Source organism: Phoenix dactylifera, chromosome 14 (genome assembly GCF_051530095.1).
Source record: "Phoenix dactylifera cultivar Ajwa chromosome 14, Ajwa_hap1_PhDact_Kaust_v1.1, whole genome shotgun sequence".
Lineage (NCBI taxonomy): Eukaryota > Viridiplantae > Streptophyta > Magnoliopsida > Arecales > Arecaceae > Phoenix > Phoenix dactylifera.
The window spans coordinates 15,762,766-15,786,105 of record NC_143203.1 but is presented as its reverse complement, the minus strand read 5'-3'; the positions used below and the strand labels follow the sequence as shown (position 1 = coordinate 15,786,105).

The 23,340-nt window shown below is 41.6% G+C and overlaps 1 protein-coding gene across 1 annotated transcript; it reads right to left on the bottom strand.

The window, feature by feature from the left end:
- Positions 1–16,857: 16,857 nt before the first annotated feature.
- LOC148700079 (defensin-like protein 1) lies at positions 16,858–19,912 on the bottom strand. The gene is made up of 2 exons (XM_088710421.2): positions 19,779–19,912; positions 16,858–17,258 (listed from the first exon to the last, which is right to left on the bottom strand). The coding sequence occupies exons 1-2, from the start codon at positions 19,837–19,839 to the stop codon at positions 17,089–17,091; spliced, it is 231 nt and encodes a 76-aa protein (XP_088566547.1). The 5' UTR covers positions 19,840–19,912; the 3' UTR covers positions 16,858–17,088.
- Positions 19,913–23,340: the final 3,428 nt, after the last annotated feature.

Below are 23,340 nucleotides of genomic sequence, written 5' to 3'. Positions count from 1 at the left end.
ACATGTTAATCAGTCATTTATTCTTCTTTCAAGCATATACGGTTGAACTGAGCTCAAATAAGCCAAACTCAGCTTTGACTTTGATGGGAGAAATATTGGACGCCTCGACCTTGGACCAGATTTTTCCTTTGACCTCAGATGTAAGCCGAAGAGAACAACCTCGGTCCCAATTGAGAAGTAGACCAACCGAAGTGAGTTACCTCGGCCCCGATCGAGGAGTTAATTGGCGCGAGTCGACAAGGACTGACAACCCTAACAACTGATAACCATGGTATCTCGCAGTTGCGGCAACACCACACCCTGTGCCAGACCTGCGCCGCACACCGCCCACGCAGACTGGCGCCCATGCCTCAACTATGCGATCGACCGTTGCCTGGCCATCATTGCACGCCATGCTCAGGTAACGACAAAGCTGGCTCCTCTATACAAGAAAAACAACCCGAAAGACCTGAGGTACGCAATACGCACACAACCTTTCTCATAGAGCCCTCACTCTACTGAAGTTCTCTCCCTTCACACTGTTGCATCTCGATTATGACTTAGGCATCATAGGGTCCCCCCACTGAAAGTTCTCCGAAAAGTGGACTTTTTGCAGGCTACACATGGAGGAGATCCATCCCCCACACCTCCTTTTGCCTGCTTAACTCGTCTCCAGCCAATCCCCGGGTTGTCCAAGTTGCGCTCTGACCTTAGCCTAGTTTTGGCGACAATAGATTGGTGTTAAAAAAAGGGCCTACCAGCCCCAACAACATCGATATCCATTGAAGGGAGAGAATCAATATGAAGATGAGAGGAGCCCGCAGCGTGTCGCCAGCAACATCGACATCCATTGAAGGGAGAGAATCAACATGAAGATGAGAGGAGCACGTAGCATGTCGCATGCTTCACAACGACACGCTCCGACCTCCCGAGCGTTGTTGCAGAGCTCGAAACCTGCTTCGTTAGAACACCCCATTGCTCCTATAGACAATGAGCAGTTCAACCTGCTCACTCAACAAGTGCAGGTGTTGGCCATGGTAGTCCAGGACTTATAGCAGACAATGGTGCGACCAAAAATGGTCCAGCTGAAATCCAGGTGGCCTAGCCACCACTCTCAGTCGCCAGTGCACGACATATATCTGGTCAGCCACTACTACAAATGACAAGACCTGGAGTAGTTCCATTAGAGCCGACGTACTTCGCATAGTAGTCTCGACCAGAATGGAAAACGACACACTCCAAGCTCCTATTTCGGTGGGGACTCCATCGAGAGCCTCTCGTCTATTTGCCTCATGGAGTCGCCGCCCTAGTGATAGGCCGACCTCGATAGGAGAATCGAGAAAATAGGCCGGCAAATTCAGATCCTCAGAGAATAGGCTCCAGAGGCAAATAATGACTTCAACTTCTCTTCAGAGCCCTCTTCTCCTGGTGTATCATGAAGAAACCAATTCCACCTCGATTTAAAATGCCCCAGGTGGAGCCGTACGACAGCACCACCGATCCTCTCAATCACCTAGAGAGCTTCAAGGCTCTTATGATGCTGCACGGAGCCACCGATGTCGTGCTTTGCAAGGCGTTCTCTACGACACTTCCAAGGCGGCTCAGTTCTGATTCTCCGGGCTTCGGCCTGATTTCATCCACTCGTTTGAGCAGCTCGCTCAACTCTTCACAACCCACTTCGCCACCAACCGGAGATGATGTTGCGGTTCAGATGTGCGATTCGATGGTATTCTATTAATGAAATATTATGCTGCTCATGGGGACAAGTACTCCATCAAAATTCGATGGTATTCTATCAATGAAATATTATGCTGCTCATGGGGACAAGTACTCCATCAAACTGCTTATGAGGAATTATACTCTTTATGAGTTAGCAGTGTATCGGGGGCTTTATAATCCATAGGGTGGGAATCAAATCGAAAAGGAAGGAGTCAATCAAAGAAGAAGGAATAACTTATTATGGAGAGAGAAGGCACGATCGGTTGAAGTTCATATTCAAGCAGGAAGAGAAATAGTCCCTTAGGGATTATGTCAGCTGCTTCAATGTGGTGATGCTAGAGGTCCGTGACTTGGATCAGTCGGTCTTGATGTATGCGATGAAGAACGGCCTGCGACCATCAAGATTTCTCTTCTCGCCAGAAAAGCATTTTTTCATCTACTTTGTAGAAAAGTTAGCATCGGCCCAAAAATATGCACACACCGAAGAAACCATGGCTTCTCGCCGCAAGTATGCTGGAGGGAGAGCCCCCCAAGAAAGCAAGAGAGGGCATAAGGAGTGAAGAGAACCGAGGAGTGCTTCACCTTAGTGCAAGGGGGATTCGCAATGGTGCAAGAGTCCTCTTCGAAAGTTCGAGAGGTATACCCCTCTCACAACCTAAAGGGCTTAGATCCTCATGAAAATCGAAGGACGAGGTTATCTACGCCCTCCACATCGGATGAAGGGCCTGACAACCAAGAGAGGCAAGAAAAAGTACTGCTGCTTTATTGAGACTGCGACCACGATACCGTAGAGTGCGTTCAACTCAAGAAAAAAAAATCAAAGCACTCATTCGGCGCAAGTCTCTAGACCGATATGTGTGCCCACGGTAGGAGTAAGAAGCACCCACTTCGGCCTCTAATATGCCGACCTCGGGACTGGCCAACAATCACTCGATAGCAGGCATCATCAATACGATTGCTGGCAGGCTTGCCAAAGCCCCCAAGTGCCTCGAATAGCCGAGCTCCTCAAAAAAAAAGAAAAAAAAACCAACCATGGGGCCACCATGAGTCATACAGGTAGGGAGCAGGTCATGGGGCCCAGGGGGCAATGAAACATGTCCCATGCTCATCGGACCTAATGGAGGAATTACGGAGCATGCCCTATGGTTAGAATCCCCCACTTCGAATAATGAAACTAAGTGTAAGGCGCTCAACACAAGACTCAAACCTTCAGAGGATCTTGAAATTCAGCAATTGAAAGAGTTCGGCGAACCTCGATGGTGCCTCGATTCTGCGGGCTGGGAACTACAACAACCTAGCACCTAATTATCAGTAAGATCCAATGTATTCCGAGCATATCTCTAATGAAAAACCCTCTTGTTATGTTTCTATCTTCAGATTGAATGCCATGGCAAGCATATTCGACTTGGAATACCCCGGGGATGCAGGGACCCCAATAAAGGAGACACCTTGAGGACGCATGGGCCCTCCCTAAATCAAGTTGGCTCGGGATCCCTCCAAGACTCTATTTCGAAGATGAACGAAGGCGCTGACCTCTTAAAGACCGAGCCCACTCAATTTTTTCTAGTAAACAATCCCAAAGATGCCTCCAAAGTCAACCAACCTCTTTAAGTCGAAAATGGCCTGAGTAGAAGAACTGGCCGCTGCGTTGAAGGCTTGACGAGTCAACAAATCTCTTTAGGTCAGGAATGGCTCGAGCAGAAGAATTGGCCACTGCACCGAAGGCTTAATGGCTCAACCAACCTCTTCATGTTTGAAATAGGAGAGTCGGTTGCCGCGCCGAAGGCTCAACGAGTCAACCGACATCTTCAGGTAGGGAATGGCTCGAGTAGGAGAACCGACCACTGTGTCGAAGGCTCACGGGTCAACTGATTTATTCAGGCCGGGAATGGCCCAAGCAGAAGAACCGTTCACTGCTCCGAAGGCTTGGTGCACCAAACGAACTCTTTATGTTAAAAATGGCCAAGCAGAAAATTGAGCCCACTCAGATTTTCTCTAGTAAACAATTCCAGAGATGCCTTCAGAAGAATACTCCGGAGATGAAAAAATCGAGCCCACTTGGATTTTTTCTAGTAGCCAACCCTAGAGATGCTTTCGGAAGCATACTCCGAAGATGAAAAAACTAAGACCACTCAAATTTTCTTTGGGAGCAAATCCCAAGGATGCCTCGAGGAGCATACTCCTGAGATGAGAAGACTAGCCGCCACGCCAAAGGCTCAGCAAGCCAGTCGACCCTTTAGTTCGAAAATGACTCAAGCAGAAGATCATTGCGTCGAAGGCTTAGTGTGCTAACCGACCCCCTTAGGTCGAGAATGGCCCAAGCAAGAGAACCAGCCGTTGCGCCAAAAGCTTGGCATGTCAACCAACCCCTTTAAGTCGAGAATGGTATGGGCAAGAGAATCGGCCGTCACGTCGAAGGCTCGATGAGTCGACCGATCTCTTTAGGTCGAGAATGGCTCAAGAAGAAAAACTAGCTCCTGCGTCGAATGCTTGGCGTGCCAATTGACCTCTTCAGGTTTGAAACGGAGTAGAAGACAAAGCCCAATCGGAATTCTCCAGAAACCAAACTTTAGAAAAATCACTGAAGAGCCTAAGACAAGCTAAAGCTCCACGACTAGGATGGTTCGGTGGGATGATCTGAACTCAAATAGAGAAATAAACAAACACAAGTAAAGGCCGAAGTCAGGTAGTCTAGGAAGTTTTTTACTTTTGTTATCTTTTAGCATGTGTGCATGCGTGCCTATGTATATATATATTGAGCTCGGCCGAGCCCGAACAAAAGGAACTACACAAAAGATCAAAGCTTGGGGCGATGATCTGAACTTAAGCAAAAGTAAATAGGAAGGATGACAATCGAAGTCAGGTACTTCAAAATTTTTTTTATTTTCAGTCTTTCTACATATACGTTTGACCTCAGCGGAAACAGAACAAAAAGAGCTACAGTGAAAGACCGAGCCTTGGTGCAAACTCATACAAAGAGCAAACAACAACACGATGCAAACCAAGACCGAAGTCAAATCTTTATGAAGATCCTTGCCTGCAAGGTCGTCGCCCGAGTGGTCGGATCCTCGGACGCGATCTGCAACATCAAAACGAAGATCCAGGACAAGGAGGGCATCCCCCCAAATCAGCTCCTTTGCCTCTCCTCCTTGGCCCATTCACCATTGCCACCGCCGACCTCGACATCTTCACAGACTCTGAGGTCGCCGCTTTCATCGCCACCTTCGCCACCCCCGTCATCATCATCGTCGTCGTCAAGACTGAAGAAGTCTATTACCAAAAAAAGCTGTTGTGCTCGAGCTTAGCATTCTGCGAAGCCCTTCTCAAAGGCATCAGCATCCTCCATCTTCGGCGATGCTTCAGGAAGACCATCCGGCATATTTAACACCCCTGACAAAGGTCTCGCCCTCAATTGAGGTGATTGCCCGACTTCCATTGCCCGAACTGAAATATAGTTAGGTCTCAAAAATGAGATGCAAGCGATAGAGAAAATATTAGACACCTCGATCTCGAACCAGATCTTCTTTTTAATATCGGATGTAAGCCGAAGAGAACAACCTCGGCTCCAGCAAAGCAGCAGACCAGTCGAAGTGAGTTACCTCAACCCTAGCCGAGAAGCTAATTTGCATAGTCAATAAGGACTGACAATCCCAATAGCCGTCAGCCTTGGCATCCCATAGTTGCGGCAACACTATGCCCTGTGCCAAATCTGCGCCACACGCCGCCGACCGCCCATGCAGACTGGCACCCATACATTGGTCATGCGACCAATTGTTAGATGTACGCCCTAGAAGCCAATTTGGCTGACACATTGTTGATTCTAGGGACATAATTTTGTACTTGACTATTTATTATTGAATAAATAAAAGGCATCTTTTCATTCATATTGTTTATGTGTCTATGAATCGTCCAAGAAATTAATAAGATGATGATACATATTCTCAAGAGTTGAGAATTTGAGCCATGTATCATTGGTGATTAATTTCTAAATGCTCCTGATCAATGGATCATCACGAGGACGGTGATCGATCCGATCAGTGCACAGATCACCTTCCTTCTGGATGGACGAGACTTGAGTCCACAGTGTAGAGACACTGAAGTGATAGTGCAGGTGCTTGTTAGAGAACAAGGGTACTGAGCGTGACCAAGACAAGAAGTCACTTGGATGTCTATCCACTCGTCAGTGACTTGCTTGATGTTGCAGTAGTGTGACTGGTCCTTTGACCTGCGGTGCTTCGGCTACTCACAGTGAGGTTATTGTAGTTTGACTGCATACATACATGGTCTCTAGCCATATGGGTCCATGCAGTGTAGATTGGCTGCAGTAAGTTCACTGTAGGAGTAGGGTATGCACCTATAAGGAATCTATCGACCTTGATAGAAGAGGAGTGATCCTATGTGATTTGTTAGACTGAGTTCTAAGACCTTGGCCAGGGCAGTAATATAAAGTGGAAAAAGAGTTTTCCATTAGCGAACTCAAGTCGAATAAATCTTGACATATGACAGACGATGGGGTTTGACGAGTTGTCCATGACCTCCGTCCTGTAGGGATCCACGATAGTAGGACTGTATCACATGTTAACTGCACCTAGAGGTTCATCATTCCATTCTGCTGGGTAGCCACTACATGCTGCTAGGTGTCACTGGTGGATGGTGGGACTCATAGGGATTATCTTGATGATCGATAAACCCTAATGAGTTGAGTTGGAATCGTTCCAACCCATTGAAAGGAGTTTTCAATGATATAGTGATAGAGATCACAATATATCTCACTACCAGTCAGAATAGAACCTATGGGGTCACACACACTAGAAGTATTGACCGATTCGATGGTTGAAATCGTGATTAGGAATCACAAAGAAATCAATTTGATTGATAGAAGTTGAAGAAGTGAACAAAGGGAATTAATTAATTAGACTTAAACACAAATCCTACTTCGGATAGGATTCCTAGAGTCCTAATTGGATTAGGGCTGGGAATCCTAGTTGGAGTAGGACTGGAATTCCTACTTAGAATAGGATTCCTACAATCCTAATGAGATTAGGAATTTTGAATTAAAATTGGATTCCTACTTGGAGTAGGATTCCTAGAAATCCTAATTGGATTAGGACTTCGGATTCAAATAAGAGTCCTAATTGGATTAGGACTAAAATTAAATACATTCTAATTAGATTAGGATTCTTTAAGTCTAAATTAATTATTAATCTAATGAATCAACATGACTCCTAATAGGATTAGGATTGAAGAGTTCAATTGAGTCATGATTCATTCAAGTCCTAATTGGATTAGGACTAGCGTAGATTGAACCAAATTTGGCTAATCCTAATTGGATTGGGATTAAACCATGAGAGAGGCACCTAATCCTCTTTGGAAGAGGATTAGGTTAACCAAGTAAGAGGGACATCAGCCCCTCTCACTTGGCTAGGGCGACATGAAGAAGCTAGGGCCGGCGCCCCCCCTTCTTAGGCAAGTTGTCATTGGAACTCCTAAAAGTTAGGAGCTCCAATCCCTTTATAAGGAGGACTAGGGGCCGGCGCCCTAAGCAATTGAATCCTCTTCTCCTTGCTGCCGCCACCCTCTCCCAACTCCCTGGTTCAGCCGCCAACAAGAAGGAAAAAGAAGAGAGCCTTGTCCGCCTCCTCTTCCTCCAATCCTTCTTCCAACGCGGGGAAAAGAAAGAAGGCTGCAGAAGCTGTGTTCTTCTTCCTTGAGTTCCTTCTTCCTCTTCCTCCTCTCAAGCACAATCAAGGGTTGATTGAAAGAGAGGAGATCAGCCATCAAAAGAAGTCTTTGCAAGGGAGCTAGCACCCCGGGAAGACAAGAAAGCTTTGATCGGTTCTCTACTTCGTGTGGATACCCGTAGAGGCCGGACGTTTGAACGGCTTCAAACGAACCCTCTTCCAAAACCACGAATTCAGATTTGCGGTGATCATCTACCCGCGCAAGGTGAAGATTTGATCTTCCTATTAGTTTTAAAAGTTTTAATTCTTACCTAATTACGAAAGGTCTCGAAACAACGTTCATGCGATGAACGTCGAACTCGTGCATGCCGATTCCGCTGCCATCTGAAAAATTTTTGAAATATCAGCGGCATGGGCGGATTTCCAACAGTGGTATCAGAGCCTAGGCTTCGTAGATTAAGGTAAGAATTAAATATCTAAAGGCTTATTAGATCTGAAAATTGAATGATCATGCATGCTGAAAAATTCTGCATGCAGATTTTTCAGGGGTGCTGATTTTTTGCATGCTGATTTTTATGTGATAAAAAGATGATTCTAAATGCATTGTTAATGGGATTACAAAGTTTAGAATCATGATTAGCATGATCAGCGACCTATGTCATGATACAATCAGTTAGTTTTCAGATCTGAAAATTATAATTGTTGCATACGGTGATGATCATAGGATTCAACCCCTTTTGGTATCAAATGTAATGACCTGCGATGTGATCTGCGATGTCATGTAATTTTTCAGATGCTTGCATGCATCTTATTTGATGTTTTGAGAGGCCTGCGTGCCTCCTAAAGGAGATGTAATTTATTTTTATTTTATTTTACATCTGGTTGTATTTCTGTGATGTGATGTACATCAACGATCAAGTTGAAGCAAAGGCATGAGATGAAAGGTGATCCAACCGGTTGATGGCGATGGGATCAAGGGTTGATCAAGGATCGAATCAAGGGGGCTTGGAACCAATTCAAGAGTTGAAGACCACTTGATCGATTGATGTGCATGTGCTTGTAATACGACCTAATTAGAATCCATGATCATCACCTAGTTAAAGTTTAGCTTTAATTTGATGCTGCGATTATAACTGCCTGTGATGTGCCGTTTGCATGTGATGTAAATGCGAGTCGGGTAGATAGGTTTACATGTGATGTAGCAAACCCAATTGAGACCTAAATCAAAACCTCCTCAATCAAGTCGAGAGTGAACCGACATGAGCAAGTCATATTAGATTAATTGATCTAATTGGTGTCTAGGAAAGCATGAAAGGTGGTTACTTAATTAGGACCTTACTCTCTGAGTAAGGGGAGCCTCCCACCTGCTTACCTGGCCAATTGTTCGATTACCTCTTATGAAGGGCTCAAGTTGCAAACACTAAGACCTGATTAACCAATATTAAGTCAATAGGTCTTCCACTGTAGTAGAGCTGCTAAGGCCTTTCTGATGTTGATTTGTCTCGGCTGGACACAGTGGTCAAGTTGCATCGGGGGGCTGGACCTCTCTATAGACATGAGATGTTGTAGGGTAAAGGTGGGATTGGGCACCAATAACTGTTAGGTGAGGACCCAATGACGACTTTATTCCTACGGTTATACGGTGGGTCTGACTTAACTAAGAAATGGGACCAATAACTGTTAGGTGAGGTCTTTATGGCTTAGAGACCAAGTTACACTGCAACATGCTTGAGAAGCATTGTACAAGAGTTGTACACTCATCCATCTATGTGTCACCAATAACTGTTAGGTGAGGTGGCATGTAAATTGGTGGGACCGCAGTACCCACTAGAAATCCTAGTCATGTGGGATTTCCGTTTTCCTACCAGGGGAGTGTGAGGAATTCGAGAAAATAGTGGGAGTTACATTTGTTCTAAAAGACCTTAGAACAGATTAGGATCAAGTACAAAAGTCTAACTAGAATCTTTACTCTCTGTAGATACAATGTCAGCTTCAAACCCTTTGACCCGTATTCTTGAGACCAACCGACTGACCGGAACCAATTACAAGGACTGGCTTAGAAATCTCAAAATTGTTTTGGACTGTGAGAAAATAGGCTATATACTCGATTCTGATATCCCCACACTACCAGCACGTCCTACTGATGTTCAGCGTGAGATGCATAAAAAGTGGTTGGATGATGACATTAGAGTAAAATGCTATATGATGGCATCTATGTCTAATGAACTCCAATGCCAGCATGAAAATATAAAGACTGCTAGGGACATATTGGCACACCTGCAAGAGTTGTATGGTGAGCAGAGTCGCACGGCTCGTTTTGAAGTGTCCAAGAGGCTTTTCAAAGCGAAGTTGCGCGAAGGGCAGTCTGTCCATGATCACGGTCTGACCATGATCAAGGACCTAGAGGAGCTTGAGAAGCTCGGTATGGACATGCACAAGGAATTACAAGTGGATTTGATCCTACAGTCACTTTCTGATTCATTTGGTCAGTTTATAGTAAACTACCACATGAATAAGATTGAATGCACTAAGACTGAACTCATAAACATGTTGGTAACTGCTGAGGGAGCCTTGAAAGGTTCAAGGGGCAATGTCCTTGCTGCTGAGTTGACTTCTGGTTCCAAGAGAAAGTCTACTTGGAAAAAAAAGAAGCCTGCTAAGAAGCAGAAGAAAGACAAGAAGCCCAAGAAGGAAGTTCAAAAGAAAAAGGCTAACGACAAAGGAAAATGTTTCCACTGCAATGTCGAAGGCCACTGGAAGAGAAACTGTCCTTCATACCTCGAGAGCCTGAAGAACAAGAAAGGTGACATACCTTCAGAAGGTATAGACTTGCTCATATTTGAAACTAATCTAACGGTTTCTTCTACTTCTAGTTGGGTTATAGATTCTGGTTCTAGTGCTCATTTGTGCACTACCATGCAGGGTCTAAAGGAAAGTAGAAGGCTGGCGGAAGGTGCGGTAACCCTTCGGGTTGGCAACGGGGCAAAAGTTGCTGCTGTGGCTGTGGGCACCTACCATCTGCGACTACCGTCTGGATTTAGTTTAATACTTAGAGACTGCTATTATGTACCTGCTGCTAGCAGAAATTTGATTTCTGTCTCTTGTCTAGCACAGGAAGGTCATGTTTTTACATTTGACAAAGACTGCTGTTCTATTTATTTGAGAAATAAAATAGTCGCACGTGGTTTCATGATTGACAGTCTCTATCATTTACATATGAATGTATCTGTGAATGTTACCGAGCAAGATGTGAGTGCCAAAGGATCCAAAAGATCCAGAGATGAGATAAACCAAAGATATTTATGGCACCTCAGACTTGGCCATATTGGAGAGGATAGGATGAACAAAATGGATAAAGATGGGCTTCTCGGCTCATTGACTTCCGAGTCATATCCAGTTTGCGAGTCCTGTCTTCAAGGAAAAATGGCTAGACTGCCCTTTGTAGGACATGGGGAGAGGACCACTGAAATACTTACCCTAGTACATACAGATGTATGTGGCCCATTCGATGTGCTAGCCAGGGGACGTTATTCTTACTTCATTACCTTTACCGATGATTATTCACGGTATGGGTATGTGTATCTTATGAGACACAAGTCTGAATCCTTTGAAAAGTTCAAAGAGTTCAAGAATGAAGTAGAAAAACAAACTGGAAAACCTCTTAAGGCTCTTCGATCAGATCGAGGAGGAGAATACCTTAGTGGGGAATTCCGGGACTATCTCAAAGAAAACGGCATAGTCTCACAATGGACACCTCCGGGTACACCTCAACTCAACGGGGTGTCAGAGAGGAGGAATCGGACCCTATTGGATATGGTCAGGTCCATGATGAGCTTCACTGATTTACCTATGTTCCTTTGGGGAGATGCCTTACTCACAGCGATTTATTTATTGAATAGAGTTCCCTCTAAATCCGTTCCTACCACACCGTATGAGATATGGCATGGTAAGAAACCAAGTCTGGGTCATCTCAAGATTTGGGGATGTCCGGCCCACGTCAAGAGACTACAGGCGGACAAGTTAGAGGCTAGGACCATAAGTGCTCGTTTTATAGGATATCCTAAAGAGTCATTAGGATACAATTTTTACGTCTCAGAGGATCACAATGTGTTTGTGAGCCGTCATGCCATCTTCTTGGAAAATCAGTTTATCCTTGATAGAGGCAGTGGGAGGAAAATTGAGCTTGAAGAGAAAGTCTCTGAAAAGCAACGAGTCATGGATCCTATTGAACCCATTCATACAGAGCCAGTACACAATGTCCCTCGACCACCTCGTAGATCTAGCAGGGTCTCCCATCCTCCCGATAGATACTTAGGTATACTAGAAGAGGATACCGAGGAAATGTTCCTAGTGGGAGATAGGGATCACATACAGGATCCCAAAACCTACAACGAGGCGATATCTGATATCGATTCCGAGAAATGGCTGGAAGCTATGAAGTCAGAGATAGACTCCATGCATTCCAACCAAGTCTGGACCTTAGTAGACCCACCAGAAGGTATTGTACCTATTGGATGCAAATGGATCTACAAAAGGAAGATAGGTTCGGATGGAGAGGTAGAGACCTATAAGGCAAGGCTTGTAGCGAAAGGGTATAGTCAGCGCGAAGGCATTGACTATCAGGAGACCTTTTCACCTGTAGCCATGCTAAAATCCATCCGAACATTGCTTGCCATTGCAGCATTTCATGATTATGAAATCTGGCAGATGGATGTGAAAACTGCTTTCCTGAATGGATATCTTGATGAAGATATCTATATGGAACAGCCTTTGGGTTTCACTTCTAGTGATGGAGATCACAAGGTCTGCAAGCTGCAAAGGTCCATCTATGGACTAAAGCAAGCCTCTCGGAGTTGGAACACTCGTTTCGATGATGCAATCAAAACGTTTGATTTCATCAAAAACGAAGAGGAACCATGTGTTTATAAAAAGGTTAGTGGGAGTGCTGTCGTTTTTCTCGTATTGTACGTAGATGACATTCTCCTGATTGGGAATGACATTCCCATGCTAACCTCGGTCAAGGTCTGGTTGTCAAAAGAATTCTCCATGAAAGACCTTGGGGAAGCATCCTATATTTTGGAAATAAAGGTCTATAGAGATAGATCTAAAAGGATGCTTGGCCTGTCACAGAAAATGTACATAGAGGAGGTGCTGAAGAGGTTCAGCATGGAAAACTCCAAGAGGGGTCTCTTACCCCTAAGGCATGGAATTCATCTCTCCAAGAAGATGTGCCCCAACACATCTGAAGAGATTCAACGCATGAGCAAGATTCCTTATGCATCGGCAATAGGAAGCCTCATGTATGCCATGCTATGTACACGACTTGATATAGCTCTTGCTGTGAGTGTCACAAGCAGATATCAGTCGAATCCAGGTGAAGAACACTGGACAGCTGTGAAGAATATTCTTAAGTACTTGAGAAGAACTAAAGATTTATTCTTGGTTTTTGGAGGATCATCAGAGTTAAAGGTAGAAGGGTACACAGATTCAGACTTCATGACTGATGTCGATGACAGGAAGTCAACATCTGGATACGTGTTCTTGTGCAATGGTGGTGCGGTGAATTGGAAGAGTTCTAAACAACCGATCATTGCTGATTCTACTATGGAAGCTGAATACATCGCCGCCTCTGAAGCTGCTAAGGAAGGCTTCTGGTTCAAGAAATTCATTGCAGAGTTGGATGTGATGACATCAGATGCCATAACACTCTACTGCGATAATAATGGCGCCATAGCCCTTGCTAAGGAGCCAAGGTCTCATCAGAAGTCTAAGCATATAGAGCGGCGCTTTCACCTCATACGCGACTATGTGGAGAAGAAATATGTAGAGGTGCAGAGAGTAGACTCCGCGGATAACGTGGCAGACCCGTTCACTAAGCAGCTGAGTCAGCAAAAGACTGAAGCCCACCTTGAGAAGATGGGCCTAAGATATATGACCAATTGGCTTTAGTGCAAGTGGGAGATTGTTAGATGTATGCCCTAGAAGCCAATTTGGCTGACACATTGTTGATTCTAGGGACATAATTTTGTACTTGACTATTTATTATTGAATAAATAAAAGGCATCTTTTCATTCATATTGTTTATGTGTCTATGAATCGTCCAAGAAATTAATAAGATGATGATACATATTCTCAAGAGTTGAGAATTTGAGCCATGTATCATTGGTGATTAATTTCTAAATGCTCCTGATCAATGGATCATCACGAGGACGGTGATCGATCCGATCAGTGCACAGATCACCTTCCTTCTGGATGGACGAGACTTGAGTCCACAGTGTAGGGACACTGAAGTGATAGTGCAGGTGCTTGTTAGAGAACAAGGGTACTGAGCGTGACCAAGACAAGAAGTCACTTGGATGTCTATCCACTCGTCAGTGACTTGCTTGATGTTGCAATAGTGTGACTGGTCCTTTGACCTGCGGTGCTTCGGCTACTCACAGTGAGGTTATTGTAGTTTGACTGCACACATACATGGTCTCTAGCCATATGGGTCCATGCAGTGTAGATTGGCTGCAGTAAGTTCACTGTAGGAGTAGGGTATGCACCTATAAGGAATCTATCGACCTTGATAGAAGAGGAGTGATCCTATGTGATTTGTTAGACTGAGTTCTAAGACCTTGGCCAGGGCAGTAATATAAAGTGGAAAAAGAGTTTTCCATTAGCGAACTCAAGTCGAATAAATCTTGACATATGACAGACGATGGGGTTTGACGAGTTGTCCATGACCTCCGTCCTGTAGGGATCCACGATAGTAGGACTGTATCACATGTTAACTGCACCTAGAGGTTCATCATTCCATTCTGCTGGGTAGCCACTACATGCTGCTAGGTGTCACTGGTGGATGGTGGGACTCATAGGGATTATCTTGATGATCGATAAACCCTAATGAGTTGAGTTGGAATCGTTCCAACCCATTGAAAGGAGTTTTCAATGATATAGTGATAGAGATCACAATATATCTCACTACCAGTCAGAATAGAACCTATGGGGTCACACACACTAGAAGTATTGACCGATCCGATGGTTGAAATCGTGATTAGGATCACAAAGAAATCAATTTGATTGATAGAAGTTGAAGAAGTGAACAAAGGAAATTAATTAATTAGACTTAAACACAAATCCTACTTCGGGTAGGATTCCTAGAGTCCTAATTGGATTAGGGCTGGGAATCCTAGTTGGAGTAGGACTGGAATTCCTACTTAGAATAGGATTCCTACAATCCTAATGAGATTAGAAATTTTGAATTAAAATTGGATTCCTACTTGGAGTAGGATTCCTAGAAATCCTAATTGGATTAGGACTTCGGATTCAAATAAGAGTCCTAATTGGATTAGGACTAAAATTAAATACATCCTAATTAGATTAGGATTCTTTAAGTCTAAATTAATTATTAATCTAATGAATCAACATGACTCCTAATAGGATTAGGATTGAAGAGTTCAATTGAGTCATGATTCATTCAAGTCCTAATTGGATTAGGACTAGCGTAGATTGAACCAAATTTGGCTAATCCTAATTGGATTGGGATTAAACCATGAGAGAGGCACCTAATCCTCTTTGGAAGAGGATTAGGTTAACCAAGTAAGAGGGACATCAGCCCCTCTCACTTGGCTAGGGCGACATGAAGAAGCTAGGGCCGGCGCCCCCCCTTCTTAGGCAAGTTGTCATTGGAACTCCTAAAAGTTAGGAGCTCCAATCCCTTTATAAGGAGGACTAGGGGCCGGCGCCCTAAGCAATTGAATCCTCTTCTCCTTGCTGCCGCCACCCTCTCCCAACTCCTTGGTTCAGCCGCCAACAAGAAGGAAAAAGAAGAGAGCCTTGTCCGCCTCCTCTTCCTCCAATCCTTCTTCCAACGCGGGGAAAAGAAAGAAGGCTGCAGAAGCTGTGTTCTTCTTCCTTGAGTTCCTTCTTCCTCTTCCTCCTCTCAAGCACAATCAAGGGTTGATTGAAAGAGAGGAGATCAGCCATCAAAAGAAGTCTTTGCAAGGGAGCTAGCACCCCGGGAAGACAAGAAAGCTTTGATCGGTTCTCTACTTCGTGTGGATACCCGTAGAGGCCGGACGTTTAAACGGCTTCAAACGAACCCTCTTCCAAAACCACGAATTCAGATTTGCGGTGATCATCTACCCGCGCAAGGTGAAGATTTGATCTTCCTATTAGTTTTAAAAGTTTTAATTCTTACCTAATTACGAAAGGTCTCGAAACAACGTTCATGCGATGAACGTCGAACTCGTGCATGCCGATTCCGCTGCCATCTGAAAAATTTTTGAAATATCAGCGGCATGGGCGGGTTCCCAACACCAATCATTGCCCAGCCATCATTGCACATCACGTTAGCCTAGGTAGCGACAAAGCTAGCTCCCCTAAATAACAAGAACAATCTAGAGGACCTAAGATATGCAATACGAAGACAACATTTCTCATAGAGCCCTCACTCTGCTGAAATTCTCTTCCTTCAACATTGTTGCCTCTCGATTCTGACATAGGCATCGGAGGATCCTCTGTTGGAAACTCCTCGGCAAGCGGACTTTTTGCAAACCACACACGGAGAGATCCACCCCCGCACTTCATTCTGTCGGTTCAACTCATCTCCAATCGACCTCTGGGTCGTTCGAGTTGCGCTCCGACCTTAGCCCAATTTCGGCGGCAACAGACTCTGCTCATTCATTAATCATGCTAACCGAACTCTAAGCTAAATCTTTAGGGAAGAAGTGTTGCTTCCAAATGGAGTTAAAACTTCAAATATATAGCTTTATAATGAAGTTCATAACTTGATAACAAAACCAAAATAAGATATTAAGTCATTTTGGTCCTCCTCAGAGATAAAATATATATGAAACTAAGAGCTTAAGTTGAGAAATAAAAAAGAAACTTTATCTTTCTTAAAATCCGAACAAATTACTATGTTTATATTTGAAGTTTTAGTCTCATAAAACAAGAAGTAGTTTACATTATAATATTCCCGAAATGTTGCTTGTAACAGCCTATTCTTTTAACTTGAATGGCTACATGACCAGTTGCGACCAAATCAAATTACAAAGCAATTTGAAATTACTTCATTCTCAAAAAATAAAGAAATTTGAAATGAAAAAAGTTTGAACCATGCTACTTGCATCTTTCTAGAGACAGAAGCATTTCAACTGTCTTCTGTATGATTTTTCAATTTATGTTCTAATTACCTGTCTTTGCAGTAGCCATCTTATAATCACCAAATTCCATTATTGGAGATTTTTAAGCTTAAGCAAATATCCAGACTCACATTCTACGTACCACCAACATATATATATATATATATATATATATATATATATATATATATATTTTCTTGCCTTGAAACTAGCCAACAAGGTGGGATAAAATAATCAAAGCAGTGCACGACAATGTGGCATCTGATACGGTTTGCAGCTGTTTGGTACGATATGTAAGCATCCAAGCAGGATCTTAATATATGGTAGGCGTCAAACTGCGTTACCTTACATATTCGCTAAAAACTAAAAACTAGTACATATATATGAGCTTCGCAGCTCATATTTAATACATACAAAAGGCTTGGTCTAGGAGCACAGGACTTGATGCACGGGATAATGAGACGAGCTCACTTATTTAGACTCACCATGACAAACGCAACTAGTTATTTAAACAGCGAAGGAGATCACTCTACTACAAAAGCTTTGATGCAAGCAGAGGCATGCTTGATACTGAGGTACTTTCAGCATTTTTTCTGGCACATGCAGCGTCGCCGGAGCCCTTCGCAGTCGCCGCCGCCGTAGCCCTCGCCCATGCAGACCTGGGCGCAGTTGGTGTCCGAGAGGCAGATGCCTTTGAAGCCTGCACTCTTAACCCTGCAAACCCTAGCTTCGACTCCAGGCATCCCATCCTCTATCAAAAATATTGCGTTAGAAAGCATAGTATACGTATATTCTGCTTTGCAATGAAATAATGGGAAGTCCTTTTCCTTCCTTCTGGTTGCTTAGAGCCTGTTTGTTATGGTTGTTTTATGAATTAGTGAAATATTATGTACAGATTTATGTTGAAAATAGAAATTGCATAAATCTTCTTCCATGCTCTCATTTCACACACACACACACACACACACACACACACACACACAGAGAGAGAGAGAGAGAGAGAGAGAGATAGAGAGAGAGAGAGAGAGAGAGAGAGAGGAGGGCTAGCTGATCCGATTTGTTAGATATAATCTGCAAAAACTACGTAATTTAAAAATCCCTAACCTATGTCTCAAGTAATAAGAAAAATTGGATAGTTTAGCTTACACGAAACATTCTCTTTTGACCGATCGACTAGAGTCTCTAAATCATATAATTTGTGGTTTATAAACAGTTTAGAGATAACAGCTTAAATCTAACGGGTTATATCATTAATATGAAATCTCTATCATCTAATTTAGACTTGATCACATCTTACCGGATCCTGGTCTCTCTCTATATATAGAGAAAGAGAATCATCTTCTTATAGGTAATCAGCTTACTTTATCGTCTTAATCATCATTATTTGTAACCATTTTAGAGGACACATTACACATGCATCTCCCAAATTAGTGCTTTTTCTTTTTTTTAGGGAATGAGTTGCAACAGCCTAATTACTTTGACTAAGCAAATGTAAGAAAGGAATCACAAGAGGAGGGGTACGTGAGCAAGGGATAGCAAATTAAGAAGGCTTCTTTAGAGTTAAGATGCACTAATATAGAGTATAACTTATGTTCCATTAGCTCACTTCAGTGTTGTCGTCACCCTAAAAATAAGAGATTTGCTTCACAAAACTAACAGTTAACTTATATTGTTAAATATTATATTGTCAAGCTATAGTCTAGCTCTTTCATGCATAGTGTCATGAGGACCGCATGCATGGAAGAGCAAGGCACATAAAATTACATAATTATAAGTAGCCTTTATACCACATACATTCAAAATAATCGCGTATGAATGCTGATCATTTTATCAGCAACAATATTTATATTCTTATAAAATTTTTAACATACATATATATATAGTAAATTATATATATCCACTCAGTCCATTAATATAGAACCTCATCATCTAATCTAGACCTTGTCACATTTTACCAGATTCTACTCTCTCTCTCTCTCTCTCTCTCTCTCTCTCTCTCTCTCTCTCTCTCTCTCTCTCTCTCTCTATATATATATATATATATATATATATATAATCTTTTTATTGGTAATCAGCTTACTTTATCATCGTAATCATCGTTATTTGTAACCATATTAGAGGACACATTATGCATGCACCTCCCAAATTAGTGCCTTTTCTTGGGGGGCAGGAATGAACGGGAAACAGCCTACTTACTTCGACTAAGCAAATGCAAGAAAGGAATCACAAGAGAAGGGTAACGAGGGATAGCAAACGAAGGATGCTCTTTAGAGTTAAGATGCACTAATAGATAATATAATTTATGTTCCCATGGCTCAGTTTAGTGTTGCCTTCATCCTAGAAACAAGAGATGTGATTCACAAAATTAACAATTAACTTACATTATCAAACATTATTATTGTCATGGTGTAGTCATCGTTGGCCCTTTCATGCATAATGTCACAGGGCTTGCATGGAAGAGCAAGGCACACAAGACTACATAATTATAAGTAGTCTTTATACATGTACATCCAAAATAATCACGTATGAATGCTGATCATTTTATCAGCAGCCAAGGGAACGGCAGCACCACATGTTTAGGTTGGAACAGGTCCATGGCGAGCCCTGCGCATCCATGGATGGTGATGCCGGCTCCCTGATAATGCATGATGTAATGTCGTGTAGTACATGAGATGCATGGAGATATTAGTGACATTTCCCAACTATTTTCTTTTCATTTTGGCATCCTCTCCAAGTCTCTCCTTTTGTAATTTTTCTCCCTTTCCTTGGAGGCTCTTTAATGGATAGTGCCAACTTTCCTTGACACTACAAGGGACTCCTAGTGGTCCTCATTAGAAGAAAGCTTGTCATCCAAGTAGAAGAGCATGAAACATCTACTCCCAATTAAGGCAGCCACTACATAAGAATTTGAGGTCGTGATTAAAAATCTTTATAAGCTGCTCGATCCATCATCTAAATAAAATTTACATTACATTAAATTTAAATTGACAGCAGAAGTGTTTCTTTTTTGTCTCCTCTATTACATGCATGCATGGATGCTAGCCACATACTCCCCATAAGATCCAATATATTAAGCAAATGCCGGTGAGACCAGCATGAATAGCAAACATTCTCACTAAGGACAAGTAAACTACTATCCTTTGACAAACTTTGAATTTGTGAAGCTAATTAATAACCTTTCACAAAACAAAAGCATCGTATACAACTCATTAATGTGATTTTAAATAACCAGAAGTTGTATGAAAAATGCAGGGGAGAGAGAGGGGCTTACGGGAAGCCAGGAGGAGAAGCACCAAGAAGAGGACACACATGGAAGCCTTCTTGATCCCCATGACTAAAGAGGTTGGTGCTGTGAGGGAGAGCAAGGCCTTGGCCAAGGAAGCGGCCGTATAAAGATCACCACCTATTGCGTGCTAGGATAGGTGGCAACATGGACTGCCGTCACGTAGCAACAGTGCTCACCACGCGTAGGCTGAGGCTGCCCATAAAATGACAGGTGGGGTTACGCCTAGGATTTTAATTTTGCTTCCTCGAAAGTGTGGCAACTTTATTTTTTTTGAATTTTATGACTTTAATTAATAAGATCTTAGAAAAACTTGCGGGATCAATTATGATCTGTGGTATCCATCAGCACACAATCGCAAGACCTGGATTAATTAAATGATTTTCTTATCATATACAGTACATGAAGCTTTAAAGTTTATTTTCCACCTAACTTAGGGCTTGGAAGCCTAATACCGATTAGGTAAGAACTCCATATCTATAAAAAAGGGCTTGACATACCTGGTAGCATGCAAGATTCTTTTGTTTTGATTCATTATTCAAATCTTATTCATCTTTGTTCTCCAAAATCCTACTAAAGCATCGGAGAGTCTCCCCCGTCGGACATACTCCAACGACTTCTGTACTATTCTTCCTTGTGTGTGTAAATTGGTACTCCTCAAACTTTCAAATCAGGTTTTGGCAACAATACTGCTTAAAGTTTTTATCCATAGACGAGGTCATTTCTAGGTGCAGGATATCATACCCTTCGCTAATAATTTTGGCTCCTTGCAAAGTATATATATGATTGTATAGCAGTTTTCTTCATTCATGTGATATGTTGTACCTAAGTGAGGAGTGAAGAGATGATAAAAGTACAAAGTTGTTGGAGAGACTCCGTGATGTGGTCAAGTAAGGAAAATGACAATAACATACAAAATCTTGAGTTGGGTTTTGATCTGGTCAAGTAAGGAAAATGACAATAACATACAAAATCTTGATACAAACCCAACCCAACAAGATATCAGGTCAATATTTCTTCATCATCATCCACCCATGGGTTATCTAAAATTGCTCATTTGACACTAATGAAATGTAGTTTGCAAGCCTCTATCCCTAATAAATCTAAGCTAACCTATCAATTTCAATATGTATAATATTTACCATCTAATTTTCAAAATGATTTAAATAACTATTTATTAAGAATAAACCAATAACTAAAAAAATTCGATTCGATCGATCCTTAAACTCTACCCTCATAACCTAAGTCAAAGTAAAAGCTCTAGTCTGCGCCTAACTCGTTTGAAATATGGTCAGAAAATTTTAAACATTCTTGACCTAAATTAACAATCCCTAACCCAAATCCAAATCAAAAGGTAGGGTTGGATTTTCAGGTCGGGTCAACTTGTACACCCCTTGGAGCAACGATTGTGAGACCCCATTGTTGCCAAAGCTTCAAAGTTTCCATGATTTCTAGATTTTTTTTTTTCTTTTTTGATTTCTTGCATAGACCTATGGTAGATTGGGGCAGCAAAAGTCTCTGCACAGGAATTTACACCAATACCCTCACATTATGTTACAGGAGAACTTTTTGTGTGCATGAAGCGGGGGGTCCTCGCATTTCCGGAGTATGCAATGAAAAGCATGCGACCCAAAAAGATCGATAAAATTTGATAGCATGACTAATCCTTAATTTTTCAAAAAATTAAATCAAATCATCTAAAACCAGATAACTTGATTGCCCACTCAGCCTCCACTCTAGTACAAGATTGTTTTTCCAATTATTTGTTTGCAACTAATATTTTAAAAAGTAAAACCTCACTAAAAGATCTTTCTAAATAAATAAGATATTTTGTCGTCCAAATAAGCTCTGACTTTGCTTTGTCTTTGAAACATTCATGGACCAATTACTCTAAATTCTATATTTTTTTTTTTTTTTGATAAGACTGAGAGATCATATATGTCTAGTATGAATATATCCAATAAAGTCAGAAAATAAAATAATTTTTTAAAAACCTATAATCTTACTATTAAAAATAGAGCCTTCTATTTGATATCAACAAAATATATTTTTTTTTATAAAAGATATATTTTGATAAAAATATATTCGCAGCCATTAATATATTTGTTATTTCAATGCATATTCTAATGATACTTTTCTTTTTGTCATTTTGAAAGTTGATTTACAGGAATATTGGTCCCTAATATTCTGAAAGTTGATATCCATTGGTCACAGCTAGCCAATGAAGAAGGTAGCACAAATAGATTACTATGCTCAGATGTTGCTCGATCGATAGGGCTCAAAAGAGAGCTAGGTTTTATATAGGCAGGGACTAGGGATCCAATCCGCCAGCTTGATAATAATGATGCAATAGGCACAATGTGACAAATCCTTCTCATGACCTTTGGAGTTGGGCGAGCCACACTAGGTTTTCTGTATTTGTTTATTGGATATTTGTGCAGGAATATCCTGCAGAAATAGAGCCTGTATACTCATCCAGAACAAAAAGAAAAACAAAATTCATAAAGATCATTTTTTTTCTTCACACAGGATTCGAGCTAGGAAATATTGGGTTGATATAGGCTATGCTGAAAAAAGCTGTCCAATCTAAGAATGTAGAAGAAAATTCAGCCCAATTCTGTTAGCTTGCTCAAATAAACCCTTAGTTTTTTTTTTTTTCTTTTAAGAAAAATGAGCTTTCCATGCAATTTTTCTTGTTACAAAAATACCCATAGCATTCTGATCTTCATGTTAAGTACTAATTGTCAGTAAAGAGACTGATAAAAATTCATTTTTCAAAGAATGAAAAATCTCCAAACACTACAATTCTTTTAATATGATTTTTTTTTTTTTTTTTTTTTTGTATTAAGCTTCGATTGGGTATTTCCTTATGTTTGGAGAAAGGTTTTCGTGGGCCTCATTATCTTAACTTATGCGAACCGAAATATCAAAATTAGAGCCTAGTAGGCTAATCCTTCAGAATTGGGCTAGGATCATGACTTGAGCTGTCGATTGAAGCATGATCCTATACCAACCAAATTCCATCAAGCCCAAATCCCATAGAAAGGGGAAAATAAAAAAGAATCCATAAATTTTTTTCTTCGAGCAGGCCAAAGGCTGGGATCTAAATTGGGTTTGGACACTCTTAGGAAATATGAGATAGATGGGCCAAGAGACCCGATTCCTACATAGTTTTCAGCCAATTCTGTAAAAATATTCAAACAGGCTCTATTCTTCACAGTTAATCAACTATCATTTTAAATTAACTTTTTAATAATTAAATATTCAAACTATGTTTTAAATAGAATTATTTTAATATTACTCATTGGACCAATTGTGAAATATGACCTCAGTGTTACGGTTATACCAATATTCACATGTACTTACTGATCAGCAAAATCTGCCATAGTCGCGAACAAAGAATTAATTTCATATTCCGAATATAACAATTGAAACATAAGGGAAGATGAAATATATTTACCAAGAGCTTCCTATCTTTATTACAAGTCCACGGTTGGATGGTGAATAAAGGGAATAATAGGCTTTAACTTTGGGTTCAAAAGCCATATCA

Coding starts and splice junctions, on each gene's coding strand:
- LOC148700079 (XM_088710421.2), bottom strand. CDS start 19,839: ATGGGGATCAAGAAGGCTTCCATGTGTGTCCTCTTCTTGGTGCTTCTC. Junction 17,259..19,778: donor GCTTCTCCTCCTGGCTTCCC/GTAAGCCCCTCT, acceptor TATTTTTGATAG/AGGATGGGATGCCTGGAGTC.